This window comes from Oratosquilla oratoria, chromosome 27 (assembly GCF_046742065.1).
Source record: "Oratosquilla oratoria isolate Oo_2021 chromosome 27, ASM4674206v1, whole genome shotgun sequence".
Taxonomy (NCBI): domain Eukaryota; kingdom Metazoa; phylum Arthropoda; class Malacostraca; order Stomatopoda; family Squillidae; genus Oratosquilla; species Oratosquilla oratoria.
The window spans coordinates 18,601,458-18,622,557 of record NC_134803.1 but is presented as its reverse complement, the minus strand read 5'-3'; the positions used below and the strand labels follow the sequence as shown (position 1 = coordinate 18,622,557).

At 37.9% G+C, this 21,100-nt stretch overlaps 2 protein-coding genes across 11 annotated transcripts in view; one reads left to right on the top strand and one right to left on the bottom strand.

Moving 5' to 3' along the window:
• Window positions 1–21,100, bottom strand: part of rswl (tRNA methyltransferase roswell) — a 185,908-nt gene that overhangs the window by 67,778 nt on the left and 97,030 nt on the right. Inside the window, exon 5 of one of the 4 annotated variants that reach the window (XM_076210300.1) lies at window positions 199–9,567. The exons of the other annotated variants lie outside the window; for them this stretch is intronic. Coding sequence (XP_076066415.1) covers window positions 9,522–9,567 — 46 coding nt within the window. The 3' untranslated portion in view covers window positions 199–9,521. Of the gene's footprint in view, window positions 1–198; window positions 9,568–21,100 lie in introns of those variants that run through there. 4 annotated transcript variants of the gene reach the window in all.
• mRpL44 (mitochondrial ribosomal protein L44) overlaps window positions 1–21,100 on the top strand; it is a 128,272-nt gene that overhangs the window by 96,339 nt on the left and 10,833 nt on the right. For 6 of the 7 annotated variants that reach the window (XM_076210313.1, XM_076210311.1, XM_076210307.1 and 3 more), the window contains one exon: window positions 16,987–17,137. The exons of the other annotated variant lie outside the window; for it this stretch is intronic. In XM_076210313.1, coding sequence (XP_076066428.1) covers window positions 16,987–17,137 — 151 coding nt within the window. The remainder of the gene's footprint in view (window positions 1–16,986; window positions 17,138–21,100) is intronic. 7 annotated transcript variants of the gene reach the window in all.

Sequence of the window (21,100 nt, the reverse complement as noted above, 5' to 3'; positions counted from 1 at the left end):
GTCTTCTCCTTTTCTACATGAGGGGAGGGAGAGGGGGGGGGGTCACTGAATTAATAAAGTGGCCTTGCTGTGGATGTGCTGTATCTTGTGACACTGCTTCTGACCCAAGGCAGTGGACATGATGCAGGGATGACCCGTCATCCAGGAGGTGCCAAGATAAGAGGGAGGGAAGAGGGTAGAGGAGTATGTAGGGGATGGAATGGGTGGGAGTGGTTTCTGTGCCTTTGTCTTTTGGCTCCCTCCCATGTAAGGGGGAAAAAAGCCTTTGGTATTGTATATGTATGTATAGGAGTATTGATTAGTATTCCTATGGTGAATAGTATGCTAGATCTCTGTAATGATGTAATTTATGATTTGAATTAACCTGGTTATTAGACCAAACTTACTCCAGTCACCTCTTCCTTTATACTTGGGACCCAGCACTCCACATATCAGCAGAACAACACTGCTACCTGGTGTCTGTTCACAGAACCATACAAATCCAATATGGCTGCCCTCAGTCAAATGACAACAGTGAACACTCCAACACTGATAACAGGGTTGTTGTGTTTCATATGTTTCCTCATTTGAATATGGAATGTACTATTTCCATTTTATGATACCAAATGTTTGCTGATATAAAAATAATATTTGCTCCATGCATTTGTTACAGTACAGTACTTATTTACCAGTAACCACATTTTCTGGCTGTAACTTAATGTCAGAAGTAGTAAAAGAAGAGACAAAATGGGACTTGGTGGCTTTTTCTACCCTATGTATTTTCCTGAGTTTTAAGGCTCATTTTGCCGTTTCGTTCCCTCACCAGTCTTTGTGATTGGACTGTTCATAGATGTTCTGTGTTTTCTGGGTCAGTTTTGTAGCCAATCCTATTCTGCATTAGTATTGTTTCAAAGCTGGGTGGTGGCCAGAATGCAGTCATGCCAGTGTGGTTCTTCCTTGACATGGTGTGTTAGTTGAAGTATGGAGTTTGGGGGTCAATCTTGGAATGCTTGTTTTGTGATCCGAATGTGCATGTATTTTTGTATGAGTGTGTTGTGAGGTGTAGGTGGTAGGTTGTAGATGTTTGAGTAGTATACTTTTTTTTTTTTTTTGTGTGTTCAGTTGGTTGCTTGTGTTATATGATGGGATGAATGGGTGAGATTGAGGGCATTTGCATAGAACTGAGTGCCTATCATTTTCATGTTCTGTTGGGATAGTCTTAGTACATAACCTCTTCAATACAAGTCAAATATTTGGGTGCACATTAGCTGCCTGATATACAATGATGTATCAAAATACACGCATTTTAAAATATAAAGTTACATTTTCAATACTCGTTCTCTTTCACCCAGAATGTTTGTAACTTCTGAAAAAGTTATCAAGCCTGTTCACAGAATAAGATGTCATTCAGCTACAACTACAAAATAAATATAATCAGGAAGCCGACCTTGGAATCCTCATATACCAACTTACATCTACGCCTACATAGATGTCATTGTACTCAAGGGGATGTATAATTTTGTGTAGTTTGTAAGGTGTTTTCTTAATTGTAGGGATGTAGTCAAGTGTGGTTCTTATGAGATGTTAGTGTACTGTGATTAGTGTTTCTACTGACTAAAATATATGGTTAATACTAATCTTAGTATGTTAAATTTCCTGTTAATTTTCACTGTTAGGACTTTGACGTATGGGCTTAATGACATTATGTTATGAAAAGTGAGGTAGTGTAGGGATTTTGTTCATTGGAAGTAGGCTATTAATTCTAATTGTTGAATATTTCCTTCATGGTTGTGTATTTACCTAGTAGTATTTTACGGGAAGAGAGCAATTCTAGTAGTGACCCACTTTTGTATTTTTCAGCATCCAGTTTGTTCTTAAATTCTTGTATAGATTTTTCATTCATTGTTTCCTCATTTAGTTTGTTCCAGATATTTATCACTCTCTGTGGGAAGCTGTTCTTTTTCAGATCTCTTCTGTAACTGTCTTGTAAGTTTCTTTTTGTGTCCTCTTGTTTTTCTCCTATACAAATTTAGTAAGTCATCTCTATTAAGGACTTCCATTCCTTTCATAATTCTGTAGATGGTTAGTAGGTCTCCTCTTTCTCTTCCTTGTTCCAGGATTGGTAGTTCAAATTTATCCAATCTTTGTTTGTATGTCAATTTGGAGAGTGTTGGTGCCATCTTTGTTGTTGCTCTCTGAATTCTTTCTAATTTCTTTGTTCTTTTTAGTACTAGGTGTCCATAGTGTTGCACATACTCCAATTTTGGTCTTATCAATGTATATAATATTTTCTTTACCATCTTTTCATCCATGTAATCAAAGGCCACTTTCATTGATCTTAATAAATTGTTGATATGTTTGGTGCCATGTCATTGGTGACAGTTATTCCTAGATCCCTTTAGGAGTTGACTTTTCTAACTTTCTTTCTACCAATTTTATACTGTCTTACTGTTTACTGTTAAACTGTTTTTGCTTTTTCCAAATTCCATTATACATTTCTTGATGTTGAAATTCACCTCACACTTTTGACTCCCATTTCCAGACCTGGACAAATTCAGGTCTTCTTGTAGTGATTTGCAATCTTCTGTACTTACTCTCTTTAGTAGTTTTGTATCATTTGCAAAGAAGTTCATATAACATTCCACACCTTCATCCATGTCATTTATATATGTGGCAAAAATTACCGGAGCCAATACAGAACCTTGTGGGACTCCACTTATCATTTCTTCCCAATTTGAGTTCTTGTCTCTGAGAACCACCATCATTTTTCTCCTATTCAAGAAAACTTTCATCCATTCCAATAACTTTACTTGTATTTCACCTATTGTTTAATTTTTTCTTAGCTTTTTTTGTGGTACTTGGTCAAATGCTTTTTGTAAATCTAAGAAGGCAATCTGCCCATCAGTCCCTTTCTTGAATTATTTCTATTAGCCATGAGTAAAAGCATATCAAGTTTGTGGCACATGGTCTTCCACATCTAAGTACAAATTGTTTTGGGTTTAGTATTTTGTTCTCTAAATGTTCTCTAAATGATCATCTACTTTTGATAACTTTGCATATTTTTGCTGTTGTACTTGTAAGGGAGACCAGTCTATAGTTGGTTGGATTTTCTTTGTCCCCTCCTTTGTATATTGGTACAATATATGCATTTTTCCAATCTTGTGGTACTTCTTTTAGTGAGAAATTATCTTCGAGTATTTTGTCCATTAGTTCAATACATTCTTTCACTATCCAATTTGTAATTCAGTCCGGCCCATGTAACTTTCTGATATCAAATTTGTCTTTTATTTAATCCCATATTTCTGTGTCACCATTATTTCTTTCATTATCCACGGTTTTAGGCTCTGATGTGAATATTAAGTCTAGTCTCGATGATTCTTCATTGTTTCTATATCAGATATTTTCCTTCACCCACTGAGTCAATGTGTATTCAATGGGCATATCCAGTAGAATATTTCCCCAAAGTTCCTCTCCACTTTTTACTGTCATTTCATCCCAACATATTTCCTTTGAGTAAAAGTCACCAATAACTATTATGTTTCCTCCTTCCAATAACTCAATCCATTCTTTGTGTCTTCCAGTATTTTGGAATGATCACTATCTGTCCAAGCCTGTGTTTTTGGGGGCACATATATTACTATAAATTTTCTACTTTTCATATTTCTGTTTTCAACTTTAATCAGTTCCACATATTTTTTTCCTTCTGTTATCTTTGTCACATTTCAATCTTTCTTAGTCAAAAACATGACTCCACCCTGTTTTTCCATTCTATTTTTTGCCCAATAGTTGTATAGACCTTGATCGAGTATTTGATGGTAGTGGATCTTTTAATTTTGTCTCCACAATTCCCATTATGTCTGGTTTCTCTATTAACAGATCGTCTTTTAATTTGTTTAGTCCAGAAATCATACTGTGTATATGATATATATATATATATATATTTTTTCATGTACCTTTTTTCCTATTTTTCTGCCTCAGGTACAGGACAAAAAAAAAAAAAAAAAAAATCCAGTCCCTGTTCTCTCATTTTTTTTCCTTTGCTTCATTTCCAAGTCCCTTTTCTTTCTCTAGTTCCTCATCACTCATTTCCTTTTTTATCCATGCATTTTTATAATTTTCACTATTTGCTAGCTTTGCTATCATTTGAGTCCTTAATTTTAATTTTAATGGCCCAATTTTTTTTTTTTTCTCTAGAGTATTGTCCCATTCTATGCACCGCCTTGATGTCTGTCCAATTCTTGTCCCTCTTCCTAAACCTCTTTCAGAATTTCCTTTGCAATTTCTCTCTTTTTCTCTTTGATATTTGTATACATGTTTTTAATACCATAAACTACAATGCTTTTTTTTTTAAGTCACTGTGTCTCTTACTCAGTTTTCCCTTTAATTACTTCAGTTACCATTTCTTTAGCATTTTTCTCTAGCTGCTGCTGTACTATTTCTTTAAATGTTATTTTCTGATTTTCTTGTTCTTGTTTTCACTGATTTTTTATTTCTAAGTGATCCATCTCCTTAATTGATTCTCCCAATTTTTCGGTCACTGCTTGCATTTGTTCTGTGACCACTTTTTTTCAGTTCCTCATTTTTGTTTCCATCTTCATTTTTCTTTTGTTATTACTTGTGATCATATTTAGTTCACTTTTTAGGTCATTAAGCTCTCTGTTCATTTCTTCGTTAGGTTTTTGTAGATTGGTCATTTCTCTGTGCATTGCTCTATAATCAGATCTTAACCTCTTCACTCCGGGGCACATCGCACGTCTGGCAGCATTAGCTGCCCGACGTGCGATGTTGCGTCATAATCGCATTATAAAAAATAAAGTCAGTGCTCAATCGTTTGTTCTCTTTCACCCGTGTATTTTGATAACCATAGAAAATATGATGAAGCCAGTTTAGAGAGAATGAAGGTTACGTAGGTACGACTACAATAAATATAATCAAGATGGCGACGTCGGCATCATCGAGTACTCACTTGCTCCTCATGCCACCTATGTAGGCATCACCGTATGGAAGTAGTTAAATTTATTAGTTCCTCCATCAAGTTGTTAATGTATCGATTTCTTAGTACACTGCTATACATAGTTTCTCTTTCTACATCTAAACCTTTACCCAGTAGTCCTCTTTCTCTTTGAAACCTCTTCCTCTCTTGTGTTCCATGTTTCTGCCCCATACAGTGCTGTTGGCACAATCACTCCTTCATACAATCTCCTCTTAACATCCATTCCCAAATGTCTGTTCCTCATTACACTTTTTAAACCACCAAGGCATTTACTCACTTCTCTCAATCTTCATTCCACCTCCACTCCACCCTTTCCTGCCACATTCGTACCCAAGTATCTAAAACTACCCACTTCCTCCAGTTGCTCTCCCTTAATGCTCACTTCCAGTCTGCTGCCACTTTCACCCCTTGTACATCTCATCACCTTACTTTTACCCACATTTATCTTCAACTTTCTTCTTTCACACACTCCCAAACTCTGTCAACAACTTCCTCAATCCTGCTACAAGTGCAGTGTCGTCTGCAAACAACAGCTGGCTCACCTCCCACTTTTCTCCATTTTCTTTAACTATCTCCAATCCCTGACCCACCACCCTTGCATTTACCTCTCACACCACCCCATCCATGTATAAGTTGAACAGCCAGGGTGACATAACGCATCCCTGACGAAGTCCTACCTTAACCTCGAACCACTCACTCTCTCCATTTCTAATCCTGACACATGCTCTACTACTCTCATAAAAACTCTTGACAGCTCCTAGAAGCTTTCCTCTTATCCCATATATCTGCAAAACCTCCCAAAGTGCCTTCTTGTCTACCCCTTCATAAGCCTTTTCCAGATCCATAAAAGCCCAAAAAACATCCTTACCTTTTCCTATAGCTTTCTCACATATCTGTCTTACCACAAAAATCTGATCTACCCAACCTCTACTTGTCCTAAATCCCCACTGCTCCTCACCAATCACTCCCTCTGTTCCTCTCCTAATCCTCTCAATCAAGATCCTCCCATAAGCCTTCCCAACTACACTTAACAAGCTGATCCCTCTGAAACTACTACACTCACACTTGTCCCCTTTTCCCTTGTAAAGAGGAACTATACAGGCACTCCTCCAGTCCTCCTACACTATACCCTCTCTCCAGCAAACATTAAATAACCTCACCAGCCAGTCCACCATCACTGTACCTCCATTTTTTAGACATTCTGCATGGCATCCATCCAGACCAGGTGCCTTACCTGCTCTCATCATCTTAACTTCACTTCATCTTTCCTTATTTCTCCTCCATTTTTCTCACTCATCACGGTCATTTTCTTAGCACTTCCCACTGCAACTATCTTTCCCTACCTATCCTCCTTCACATTTAGCAACTCCCTAAAATACTCTGCCTATCTTCCCCTTACTGCCTTTTCTTCCATTATCATCTCTCCATCTGCACCTTTTACCTTTTCTTCTCTACTTGATTTGCCTCCTCTTCCTCTCTTAATTTCTTTCCAGAATATCTTTTTATTGCTTTCAAAATTTTCTGTCATACTCTTACCCCATTTCACATCTGCTCTCCTCTTTGCCGCCTTTACCTTGTGCTTTACTTCTCTTTTCCTTGTACCTCTCATATGACTCCCTCATCCTCGCTTCTTCTCTTCTACAACCTTCTTTGTTTCCTCATCCCACCACCCACTACCCTTCCTTCTATTTCCTCCTGTCCTTCTTGTTCCACACACCATCTTTGCACACTTTGTGACTCCCTCCTTGAGCCATCCTCCACTCCTAGCTCTACTCTATCCTTCACTCCCTCCCACTCCTCTCTCAGCTTTTTCTTGTACTCCTCCTTTTCATGTAAAAAGTTCACTCTAAGCACCTCCCTACCTTGTGTTCTTTTCCTCTTTCTCCCTCCGTCTATCTTCCACTCTCAACTTACCTTCCTTGAAAAAATGATCTGATATTCCCCCACCCTCTCCCCTTAGCACATGTGCATCCTTAACTCTTCCTATTATACTCCTATCTACCACTACATAGTCCATTAATGCTCTATCTGCCACCCTTCCATCCACCACCCTCTCCCATGTGTACTTATGCTTGACTTTCTTCCTAAACACTGTATTTGCTATCATCAACTCTTTTTCTAGGCACATCTCCACCATCAACTCTCCACTATGATTCTTTCCTGGAACTCCGCATTTCCCAACCACTCCGTCAATTGGTTCGTTTCCTACCCTAGCATTAATGTCACCCAATACTACTACATTGACGTTCCTCCCTAATCGCTCTATGCACTCATTTAAATATATCTAAAAAGCCTCCCTTTCTTCTACACTCTTCTCACTACGAGGACCATATGCACTTACAAAAACCCACATCTCCTTTCCCAGTTTCACCTTCATCCACATTATCCTTGAGGAAACCTCCTTCCACTCCCCTACACGTTTACCTATCTCTTCACTTACTAGTATAGCCACCCCTTCTCTTCCTCTCCCTCTCTTCACTCCTGAACACCTCCCAATTACACTCCCACACTCACACTCGCCCTACCCTCTCAACTTAGTTTCACCAAAGCCAACACATCCATCTTTCATCTCACAAACATACTACCTATCTCTTCCCTTTTACTCCTCTTTTTCCTTATCATTTAAAGAGTTAACTCTAAGCACCTCCCTACCTTTTGTTCCTTTCCTCTTTCTCCATATATCTTACACTCTCAACTTATCTTCCAAAAAATTATCTGATATTCCCCCACCCACCCTTAGCACATGTACATCCTTAACTCTTCCTATCATAATCCTATTTACCACTACATAGTCCATTAACGATCTATCTACCACCCTTACCTCCACCACCCTCTCCCATGTGTACTTATTCTTTACTTTCTTCCGAGACACTGTATTTGCTATCATCAACTCGCTTTCTAGACACATTTCCACCATCAACTCTCCACTACGATTCTTTCCTGAAACTCCACATTTCCCAACCACTCCATCAATTGGATCATTTCCTACCCTAACATTAAGATCTCCCAGTACTATTACATTGATATTTCTCCCTAAATCCTCTATGCACTCATTTAAATCTATCCAAAAAGCCTCCCTTTCTTCTACGATCTTCTCACTGCCAGGCCCATATGCACTTACAAAAGCCCACATCTCCTTTCCCAGTTTCACCTTCATCCACATTATCCTTGAGGAAACCTCCTTCCACTCCACTACACATTTACTTATCTCTTCACTTACTAGTATAGCCACCCCTTCTCTTCCTCTCCCTCTCTTCACTCCTGAACACCTCCCAATTACACTCGCCCTACCCTCTCAACTTAGTTTCACTCAAAGCCAACACATCCATCTTTCATCTCACAAACATACTACCTATCTCTTCCCTTTTACTCTCATCTGTACCACATCCACGCACATTAAAAGACCTAAACCTTAGGGTGCTGGTTGGAAAACTCCTAGACCCTCTTATGCCTTTACTTTTTTTTTATGAATGTCCCCTGTGGGGCTACAAGGAGAAGGATGCCTGATCCCAATCCCCGTCCCGTTTTTCTCGCCTCTTACGATCCAAGTGGAAATACTTGGTGGCAGTATTCTTTCCCCCCCACCACAGGGTTGGTGAAACAAGGAAATGAAATTCAGTGAAATGGTACAGGACAGCATAACAGAGGGACAGTAGCAGTTTCACCTCCTTTGTAACCAGTCACCACCACTGTCGGTCCTCGACCGTTACACTATAGTAGTCTCGTAATTTCACTCACAAGGCCCCTTGCCTTCGTTACATCAATTCCAATAACTTTTCCAAGTTCTTATGCAGTAGGCCCCATACCTAGTAATTGTCATGTACTTCAAATCAGTCCTGAGGTTAAGGAACATGGATTAGTTTTCTTTTCTTTCCACTATAATTACACTGTCTTGGTACACTCAGGATCTCTCTCTCTCGACTCGTCCGAGATCCTTTCCTCCACGCCAGACCACCTTCGTTCAGACGTCACTTTTTATTCGTCCAATAGTCTTTTACTTCTCAAAACAAGTGACACACCTTAAGGGCGTGTCTTTTTCCCTTTAGGCCAATAATATTTGTTTTTATACCCATTTACCTCCAATCCGAGAGGCTGTTACAGTCCTTCCAGAAATATTGCTGCATAAGCAAAAGCAAGAGCATGAGCGTGAGCATGAGGTGACGTCATTGCGCAAATGGTCTGCCGCTAACATTGAATTGATTACATCAGCGATTATAAAACAGTCACCTCCGTCGGCCGTGTTTATACAGACAGAACGGCGCCTTCAATGTTATCAAACAGTAGGCGTCGAGTCTTGACTCGTTGACTCAGCATTTAAATACCCATGTATTTCTCAACCTAATTTCCATTCGTACAACTACCGGCCTCTTACAAGCAGTATAATAAAAGTTTCATCATTTCTCTGTGAGCAGAGTCCTTCTCTATCACAGGCAAAATGATATATGGCTCTGGTCCGTCGGGGCGTCCCATATAGACCCTAAAGTATCAACTGCATGCATGCTACTTTGCCTTAACAACATGCAGCCAATACTCCAGACAAAGAAATAATTCAGCTTAAAAGAGCTAAGGACAAGACCAACAGGGAGTTTGATGATCTGAAAAAAAAAAAAAATTAAATGTGATAGGAAATGAGAATGAATGAATGAAAAAGGAAGATAAAAACAAAAATGAGGCCTTGAAAAAAGAAAAGGAACAAATACAAGCAGTGGCCGAGAAATTAGGAGAAATGATTAAGGAGACTGATCTCCAAGAAAAAAAAAAAAAAAAAAAAAAAAAAAAATAAAAAAAAAATGGAAAGTGGAACAAGAGAATCAAAAGTTAACTTTTAAGGTAGTACAAGTGTAAGAAAATGCCAAAGAAATGCTAATCAAAGTAATTAAGGAAAAAGGAAATTGGATCAGAGACATAGTGGATAAAATAAAGCATTGTAGTTTATGGTATTAAAGAAAAATATGAGAAATAAATTGCTAAAGCAAAGATATACAAGAGGAGGGACAGAATATGGACAAAGGAATTGAGGAAGTGCATAGAATGGGAAAATACTCTAAAGAAAAACAACATAGGCCACAAAAAATCAAACTAAGGTCTCAAATGAAGCAGAAAAAGTACTATTAAAACAACAAAGCTAGCAAGCAGTGAAAATTACAAAAATATATGGATAAAAAATTAGATGAGCAATGAGGAAAGGCACTTAGAAGTGAAGAAAAAAAGAGAGACTGGGAGAAGAAAAACGTTTTTTGGAGTGCTGAGGCTGAGAAAATGGTCTATAAAAAAAGGGGGGGGGGAAAAACTTAAAAATAACTTATACCAACATAGACGGCATGATTTCAGGACAAAGTATTAAACGATTATCTGGCATTAGGAAAACCAGACATGATAGGAATTGTGGGGATGAAATTAAATAGTCCTCTACCACTAAACACTGTGGGACAAGGTCTATACAACCATTGGATAAAAAATAGAAAGGAGAAACAGGGTAGAGTCATGTTTTTGACTAAGGCATAAATGTGACTAAGATAAAAGAAGGAAAATAATCATGTGGAATTGATTAAGATTTAGGGAGTGTTGCATCGCTTTATAGAGTAGGTGATTTTTTTCAAATGTGTTTAATGAATATAGGTACTAGTACCCCTTACATTATTGTGTAATTCCTCAGGGTATTGTGTTCCTCCCATGTAATATTTAATAAAGATATAGTGAGCTCTAGTGAAGCTCTAATTACTTCATGGAAAATCCTTCCACATCATTCAGCTTGGTATGAAATGAAAGCTTACGAGTCTGGAGAACAAATCTTATTGAATACATTTTTTCAAACTAACATTTTTTATTAATTTGTTTCTCTGAATAATTAAAAAATGCTGCAAAATTAAGGTTTCATTTTTTTTATTCACATTTCTTTTATTTTTTACTGTAGAAAACAAAGAACATGATGTTTTCTTTCAAATGAAACAAAAATTACAAAAATCCATAAAGAACAACAGAAGATATTACAACAGAAAGAACAAAAGCATAAACTTTATAGAATGGGGGATTTAAATTTTCGCGACCATTTGGTTGATGGTTGCGATGTATAGCAAATCTATTTCCTCTTTGCTGATGAGGTGTGAGGTAAGGGTGAGTGGTGTGACATGGGTGGAGGAGGTGTAAGGTGGGTGTGGCTAGTAAATGCTTGTGGAGTGCTGGGTTCAGCTATGCTGCTTTTCTCCTCTTTCTTTTTCCTTGTTTCTATTTCAGGCACTCACTGGCTCTCTCTGCTGCTTCACTCTCTTGTTTCTTGTTAATTTTTCCATGATCACAGCAACAATACAGGGCGAGGAATCAAAATTGTTGTGTACGGTGAGAGCGCCAGGAGCGACATCACCTTACTTTGACCTTTTCAAGAGTACTGGTGCCCTGTCCACTGTCTTTGTGGGGTATGCTGGTGTGAGGAGTTGCCAAATATTTCCATAAACGCAACTCTGTAGCAAAAAACGAAATAGCTATAGAAATGTGAGAATCAACACCGTGTGAGATCGAAACCTTTATTGGTACGACATTTCGCTTGTTACAGCTTTTTCAAGTACAGACATATGGCAAACACTCTGAGTACATATAGGCCGACGGGGAAGGAACTGGGAGAGGTTATCAGGGAGGGGTGGGTGGTAGGTGGAGGGGGGGTGAGAAGGGGATGGGTGGGACTTGGTGGAGATAAAGGACATTTCGGACAGTTTGTTGAAATGGACTAAGGGGGACATTTCATACATCTATATAATGCGGGTAACAGATGGATGATAGGAGGGGCGATGTTGAACATGCCTCTGTTCTGCTCAATGGTTTTGAAGCTTTGAATGGCAGCTGCTCCCAGTCATTTCCTCCTCACCCTGTCTGGTTCACTAAAAAGAAGCTCTGCGTTATCCCAATCCATCAGGTGGTCGTTGGTGTTCCGGTGGATAACACAGGCGTTGGTGGTGATGTTGTTCCGGGAATCGTAGCGATGCTCCCGGATCGTCTTCAGGTCACGGGAGGTCTATATACTTTATCACATCCAGCACAGGGTATGCGGTAGACACCAACGTTTTTTCCCCACATATCGTCCTGGCTGTCACTCCTTCTAGAGAGTTCTTTGATAGTCCTGCTGGACTGGCCCACTACCTGAATGTTGCAACGCCCAAGTGTCCATTTCAACAAACTGTCCGAAATGTCCTTTATCTCCACCAAGTCCCACCCGTCCCCTTCTCACCCCCCCCTCCACCTACCACCCATCCCTCCCTGATAACCTCTCCCAGTTCCTTCCCCGTCGGCCTATATGAACTCAAGAGTGTTTGTCATATGTCTGTACTTGAAAAGGCTGTAACAAGCGAAACGTCGTACCAATAATTGTTTCGATCTCACACGGTGTTGATTCTCACAGTCTTGTCGGCTTTTGCCATTGTGTTTCAGCTATAGAAATGTTGACACTATTTCAATATAAAAAAAATTATGCAATGGTGTTGCCAGAGGTTGCCAATATTTTATCTACTATATGCTGTATGAAAAAATAGAAACCAAATACAGTTGTATAACTTTTATGAGTGTTGCCACCATCATAGTGATTTTTTTTTAATGTTTACCAAAAATTCACTCATGTACCAGAATTTTTCAAATGATCGTTGGCGATGCCCCCTTATAGTTGAAAACAGTGACATGAAAAGTAGAAAATTTGTAGTAATGTATGTACCCCCTAAAACACAGTCTTGGACAGAGAGTAATCATTCCAAAATGTTAAGAGACACAAAGAATGCACTGATTTACTGAGAGAAGAGGAAATATAGTAATTATGGGTGACTTTAACTCAAAAGAAATATGTTGGGAAGAAATGACAGTGAAAGGTGTAGAAGACCTCTGGGGAAACATATTACTGGATATGACCATTGAATACACAATGACTCAATGGGTAAAGGAAAATGCCAAATATAGAAACAATGAGGAACCATTGAGACTAGATTTAATAAATCAGAGCCTGAAATTGTGGATAAAATGGAATACCAAATGCCAATTGGGAAGAGTGACCATATACTAATAGAGTTCAAGCTTAAAGAACAAATTGATTTGAGAAGAAATGAGAAACATAGAATAGAAAGACTAATGTACAACAAAACAGATTTTGAGAAACTGAAAATTCTTTCAAAATGCAATTTAAGAAAACTTCTTAAATGAAGAAACAAATATGGAAGAGAAATGGAAAACATTAAAAGAAATTTACAATGAGGGAATAAACAAATTTGAACCAAAACAGAAGCAAGAAAGGGTGTACATTAAGTGCTGGTACAACAAAAAATGTAGTAAAGCTAAAGACAGAAGAGACAAAGCTTGGAAAAGATGGAAAAAGAATAAAAAACAAATAAGGGATGGAAAGAGAAACTGGAAAGGACACAATGAAATATTGCAAGGACCAACCTAAACTATTTTACAGGTATGTGAATGGTAAACTAAAAGACAAACAAGAAATAGTAAAACTGTGCCAAGGGAATAACGAATATACAGAAGATGTAGAAATGACTGAAATTATGAACATTTTAAATCTGTATTCACAATTGAAAGTTCAGAAAACTGGGAGGAAATACAGAAAGACACCCCCCAATGAAAGAAATAATTGTTACACAGAAGGAAATTAGAGACCAAATAAAAAACCTTGATGTCAGAAAATCACACGGTCCGGATGGAATTGCAAACTGGATATTAAAAGAATGCATAGATGAGCTGACGGACAAAATATACAAGATAATTGATTACTCACTCAAAGAAGGAAAGGTACCACAGGATTGGAAAAATGCAAATATTGTACTTATATAGTATGAAAATTACGATTCAATATTTCAGTAATTCTTTTAGAGAACTTACTGGTCACCTTGTTTTCACCTGCATAGATGGTTTAGAAATTCTAAAGTTCTTGAAGGCCTTCTGAACTGAAGCCATGATCCCTTGGTTTGAGGTTTCCAAAAAAAAGAGGTCCTTCTTCGTCCTGAACACAAGGTAATCTGACTGTTCCGACATTAGTATGCACATACCAAGGGACTCTTATGAGTTCAAAAAGAGCTCAGAAGGCCACGGGTTAAATTTTACCCTAAGTGGTTTCTCAAAGTAATTCCCGATTTATTAAACCAGAATTGTTAAATAGATTTAATAAACAAAATAAAAAGGAGGGGAGTTTAATCATATCTTATTTAAAGTTACAATAGGCATGGTTCGAAGTTTCAGGAAAGGCTCCTGAATCGAAGAAAATAACACTTTAAGGGAAAGTTTCCTGAACTAAGGTAAACACTAAGATTTCCAATAACAATTACCACAATAGGAGGGGACAAGGAAAATCCAACTAACTATAAACCGGTCTCCCTCACAAGCACAATAGCAAAAGTATGTGAAAAAGTTATCAAAAGTAGATGGGTTAAATATTTGGAAGAAAAAATATACTGAATCCAACACAATTTAGATTTAGACATGGAAGATCATGGGCCATCAACTTGATTTGCTTCTACTCGAGACTAATAGAATGACTACAAGAAAGGGATGGATGGCGGATTGTGCCTTTCTAGATCTACAAAAAGCATTTGATAAAGTACCACACAAAGCTATTAAGAAAAATATAATCAATAGGTGGTATTCAAGGAAAATTATTGGAATGGATGGAAGATTTCTTGACTGAGAGAAAAATGAGGGTAATACTTAGAGACAAATATTCAACTTGGGAAGTAATAATAAGTGGAGTCCCACAAGGTTCTGTATTGGCTCTGATTATGTTTGCCATATATATAAATGACATGGATGATGCAAAAATATTAAAGTACAGATGAAGATTGTGAATCCCTTCAGAAAGACTTATATAAAATCTGGAAATGGAGTCAAAAGTGGGAAGTGAATTTTAACATCAAGAAATGTAATATAATGGAGTTTGGAAAATGTAAAAATAGAATATCGAGGAAATACAAAATTGGTGCAGAGGAAGTAAAAAAAAAAAAGTGATCTCGGAAAGGGACTGAGGAGTAATTATCAGCAAAGACATGTCACCAGACAAGCATATCAATAAAATAGTTGAAAAAACCTTCAATTTACTAAGGTCAATGAAAGTGGCTTTTGACTATCTAGATGAGGAAATAGTAAAGAAAATATTAGTTACACTGGTAAGACCAAAATTGGAGTATGCTGTGACACCATGGCCCAGTACTTAAAAGAATAAAAAGAGCAATGACAAAGATGGCACCAACACTCTCCAAATTGACATACAAAGATTGTCCAAGTTGGAACTACCAACCCTGGAACAAAGAAGAGAAAGAGATCTACTATTTTCAGAATTATGAAAGGAATGGAAGTACTAGAGATGATTTATTAAAGTGGGACAAGAGAAAAACAAGACATGAAAAGAAACTCAAAAATGATGGTTATAGAAGAGCTCTGAAAAAGAATAGCTTTCCACACAGAGTGATGGATATCTGAAATAAATTGGATGAGGCAACAGTGTGTGCAAATACTATTCAAGAATTTAAGAAAATACTTAATGCTGAAAGATACAAAGATGGGTCACTACAAGCATAGCTCCCTTCCCATATAATACAACTAGGTAAATACAAGGAGCTATGATGAGAGGAAAACATGGGTGATGGATTGGAGTGTTGTTGTTGTTGTTGTCATTCCCTAGACTGTCTGTCCGAGCAGTCCCGTCTCCTCAAGGAATGCCACAGCCGAAACTGGATTTTCCCACAAATCCTTTATAGAGTGTGTGTTGTTTGCGTGCATGATTGTGTATAATGCAGTCTTCCATTATGTGTTGTATGGTATGGGGTGAAGTGTTACATCCTGGGCAGCTGTTCACAATGCGGTCATCCAGCCTCTTCTGGTAGCTTAGAAGTGCTGGGTGGTGGCTGTACCACAGTCTGGCCAGGTGGACTCTGTCCTTTCGTGGGAGAGAGGATTCAGAAGGGTGGATATCAGGGGGTCTGGCATGCAGCAGTGTGTTGTCTTTCAGCATGTTAATGGAGTGGTGAGTGATATGATTATGAATATGTTTCTGGAAGCTGGTATTTGGTGGTTGTGGAGGAAGAGAAGAGAGTATCTGTGTGTGATACAGGTCTTTGGGTGTTGTTTTAATGTTTCTTGGTGTGTGTGGGTGTTCTGCTATGTAGTGTAGCGGGTATGATGTGTTTGTGGTGGCTGCGGCAAGTGTTTGTGTGCCTCTCATGTCGAGGTGGTCCTTGACGTTGAGGACTTTTGTTTCATGGTGTAAATGGTCTGTAGGTGTTGTATTTGTGCAGCCTGTAATTGTTTTTAGGGCTTTGTTTTGTATGATTTGAAGGGTGTGGTGTGTCTGAGATTAGGAGCCCATGCAGGACTCCCATAATTCATCACTGAGCGTATGCATTGTTTGTATATTGTTGTATTAGTTTCTTTGTTTTGTCCAAATGTTGTTCCAGTGATTGACTTAGTGCGTTAAGTCTAGATGTGCATTTGTTTTTTATGTTTGTGATGTGTTGTTTGAAAGACATGGATGTATCGTATGTTACACCAAGAATTTTTGGTGTGTTTGTGTGTGGTATTAGAGTGTTGTTGATGTAGAGATGAGGTATGCATTTGTGTTCTTTTGGAGTGGAGTTGGTGGGAAGGGATGCATGCCTTGACTAACTACCCTCCTTATAAGGGGGAAGTCCTTGGTATATATATTATGTGTAGAGTTCCACAGGATTCCTTTATTGAGCTACTCCTGGTCTTTGTATACATCAGTGACATAGACCATGGACTGAAATCTACTGTATCCAAATCTACAAAATATGTGACCATGTCAAGTGTACAAGTGAATATTGCTGAAGATAACATCATTAATCCTGTCAACTTTGTTTTAGTTCTTGGTACACCCTAGAGCTGAAAAAGTTATTTTATATTTGATAAAATATAATTATGAAATGCATCACAAAGTTCAAGAGGTATAAGTAATATATATTTACATTTCTTTTATATATGTAGAGTTGTAGATAACTTATAATAGTTGATTGGATTTGATGTTTCAGGTTGAGGATCCTCAAAAGGAACTTAGTGAACTTCTTGTCCGGAGTGGGTGTGAACCTGCAGAGCCTAGATTAATTTTTGAATCTGGAAAAAACACTATTCTGGCTGTTTACCAAGTAGGCATGTACTCAAACAAGGAATTAATTGGAATAGGTGAGGTATATCTCTGTAGTGTAGATGAACATTATGTAAGTACAAGTATACATATACCAATAGCCCTTTTCTTTCATGTAAGGGGATTGGTGAAGTTGGAGCACATACCGTATATTTCCACGTATAAGACGACCCTAAAATCCAAAAATTCACCCCTTAAAATTGGGGGTCGTCTTATATTACCATTATAAAAATCAGACCTTGAATTCTACGGGAGATGACTTGGTAGGCTAGCCTGCCGATACACAGGAAATGATTCACATTATGATAAGAACTGGTAATAAAGGTAATTAAACCATATTTACCTTATATATTATTGGCATATCTTTATAGTAAATGGCAGTTGTTAATAAATTCGAGGAATAATTCTATATTAATGAAATTATGGTACTTTTAACTACTCTATGTAAACACATTTAACACAGCTGAAAAAAATGTAAACATCAAGCACTGGTTGCATTCATAGCAACCTTTTTCTTTCGCTAACTTTTCAGTAATTTTTAAGACTGAAAATAACAATTTTGGATTACAGTACATAAAACGTTTATTTAGCAATAAAAAAATATATTACAGTAGTTGCATTTAAAACATAGAAAATTTAAAAATTATAAAACTTAATTTCTAATCATCATCAATATTACACATCAAATGTATTTCTAAAACCTTTATTTTCAATAAAATTACATTATATTTAAAACTGAAAACATGATAAAACTTTATTTATTTATATAAAAGTGGAAAAAACAGCCTTTTTTTTTTTTTTTTTTTTTTTTCCTCCAGGTGCTCAGATAAGAGGGAGGGTGGAGGGATGTGGAGTGTATTCAGGGATGGAATGGGTGCAAATGATTTTATGCCTTTCCCTTTTTGGCTACCTCCCTTGTAAGGGGGAAAAAGCCTTGGTATATGTATGTATGGAAAAAACAGCTGATAAACGCAATAAAAAAAATCTTTTTGTACGGTAGGTTTGATACACTGATGCTTTTGTAATTTAGCAGTTGTCATATACTACCGATATGAGATAAATTCATAAAAATTTGCTCTAATTTTGTACCTCGTCTTATACACGGAAATATACAATACCTACCCCACACCTATCCAAAACCCACGCATTGCCCAATCCATCATAGCACCTCATGGATGTTTTGAGACAAAGTGTTTGAGAAATACAGTATGGTGTGTATCATAAGGATGTATTAAGTGTGCAGTATGGATGTACGAGAAATGTATGCCTCTCACTTTCACCTCTGTTTCTTTTTCTCTCTCACCCCCACTCTCTGTCACCCCCTAGTGTCTCTCACCCCCCCCACTCTTTCTCTCTCACCTCCCACACACACCACCCACATACTCTCATTTTCCCTCACCACCCACATGCTCTCTTTTTCCCTCACACTCTCACCCCCACCTCTCTCCCTTGAATCCATAGATGTGGGTTGGCATGTATCTCATCTTTAGTAAGTCTTGTTGGAAATAACACTTCACTTTCCTTCTGGATGTATATTTGATAAGATACACTACATAGATCCTAGTGGATCTACATTCACCTATTGACTGCTATCCCCTCCTTTTGTTCTGGTTTTAATACCAGATGATATCCTGACAGCTATCTGCTGAGGGGGTTGGTAATTTTAACAATCATTGACATTGGTTTTACATAACTGGGAGGTTATACGTATATTTTATATGTTACTGGTTCTATTATGTAGTTTTTTCTTGCGATTTAATTTGTGTTTGTTTTTATTTGGTGATGGAGTATAATGTGTGTTGAAATAAATGTTGCCATTGCCTCTTAGCTATTCTCATGCTGTGGACACATGATGGAGTAGTTAAGAGGGGTGGAGATGTATGTTTGTTTGTGTGTATTTACCTAGTTATACAGGAAGGGGAGCTATGCTCGTGGTGACCTGTTTTTGTATCTTGCAAGATCAAGTTTGTTCTTAAATTCTTGTATTGTGTTTGCCCACACTATTTCTTCATCCAATTTATTCCATATATCTATCCCTCTGTGTGGGAAGCTGTTCTTTTACAGGTTTCGTCTGTAGTTATCCTTTTTTGTGTTTCATTGCATGTCCTCTTGTCCCATTTTAATAATCTCTTGTCCTCTTGTCCCACCTCCCAATCTTGTCCCAATCTCATGTCCTCTTGTCCCACTTTAATAATACCTCTCTATCAAGGCATTCTTTTCTTTTCATAATTCTGTAGATGGTTAGTAGGCCCCCTTGTTCTCTTCTTTGTTCTAATCTTTGGTCGACCAGCTTCCTCAGCCTTTTATTCTTATGAGTGATTTTAATGCCAAGCATTCTCTATGGGGTGAATCAAGGTGTGACCCCTGGGGTAATATAATTGAAGAATTTATTGATAATAATGATGTCATTTTGATGAATGATGGTTCTAAATCTAGGTTTGATGTCTTTCACAATTTAAGTTCTGCTATAGACCTATCTGTTCATCATCCTTAAGATTAGATTATAGTTGGTCAGTAGATGAAGATCTACATGGTAGAGATCACTGGCCTATCCATAGTAAATATTTAACCCGCAAAGTGTTTAGTACGTATATATACGTTCGGGAGGGAAAGTGTTTAGTACGTATATATACGGATCATCTTTTCTTTTACTTCATGGCACCAAAACTTGTAGAAATGGTTCAAGATGTCTTTTCAATTCCTAAATATGATTTTGAAAGCTCACTCTGATTTTTATTGTATTGCTGTGGTCTATTTCATTGAATGTATCCATGACCACGAGTGATTTATTGAAGAAATAGGTATTTTTATAGAAATATATCAGTGGTGTCATGATTACTTATCAATATACTCAAAATCCTGTTTAGTAGATCAGCTATTTTTATATTATTCCAACTTGAATAGCAATTTCAAGGTATTTTGTGTTCATGCGTAGAGTCATCGTCGGTTGTGTTGGCACCCCTGCGGCGTGATAAGCCGGCCATGCATGCTATCCAGACGCGCTGTCACATCTTCCCTGCTCGCACGTGTTATCCTGCACCATGCCCCGGGGCTTGACATCGGCGGAAATAGAGAGTGTTCTCTATGACGATAATGTCACAGAGTTGGGGGACAGTGATCTCTCTGAGGAGGACGATAATGATGACTCTGATTACATACTATCAGACAGGGGGAGTGATGATGAAAATGAAAGTGAGTCTGCTCCTGTTCATTCCAGCAGGAAGCGGAAAAGGGATGATGAGGAGTCTGGGTTTGTAGTAGGTGCTTCCTCACTATCAGCTTCTCAGCCACTGCATGACCTCGCTAGCCAAGCGCACCACCACACTCTGGCAAAAGCAACGCAAAGATACGAGGTTCATGTGTGTGCCCTGCGACACGGCTCTTTGTCTGGACCCGTGTTTTGAGGTATATCACACTCTAAAGATATACTAGAGTGGTATAGATATTTGTAAATAATGTATATACTATAGAGCATAGGAAAATATGTTTCATTTGCTGCTAATGAAAGACAGAAGTTTATAATACGGAAACCTGAAAGTTTACAGTTACAGGATTTTTTTCCCCCCATGGCCGTTTATAAATAGGTAAACTTGAAAGTTTAGAGGTACAGGAATTTCCCCCCTATGGCCGTTTATAATAAGGAAACCTGAAAGTTTACAGGCACAGGATTTTTTTCCCCTATGGCCATGGGATGCGTATTTGCGTGTTCAACAGTTTACAAAGGATTACAAAGGCGGAGCATGCCGACAGGAGACCTTTTGGTCCATTACTAGGTCGGATGCAGGAAATATATATATATATATATATATATATATATATCTGGAAAAAAAAAAACCTGGTCGGCAGTTGTAGGTACATTAGCCAATACACTTTTCCCTATGTAAGCATCAATTGCCACATTATCTGTGCTGTGTTTCATTCACATGTACGTTCATATCATTCACTCATTCATTTCTGCCTCGGAACCTGAGTCCTTAGTTTCCCAGCCGTACGGATTTTCA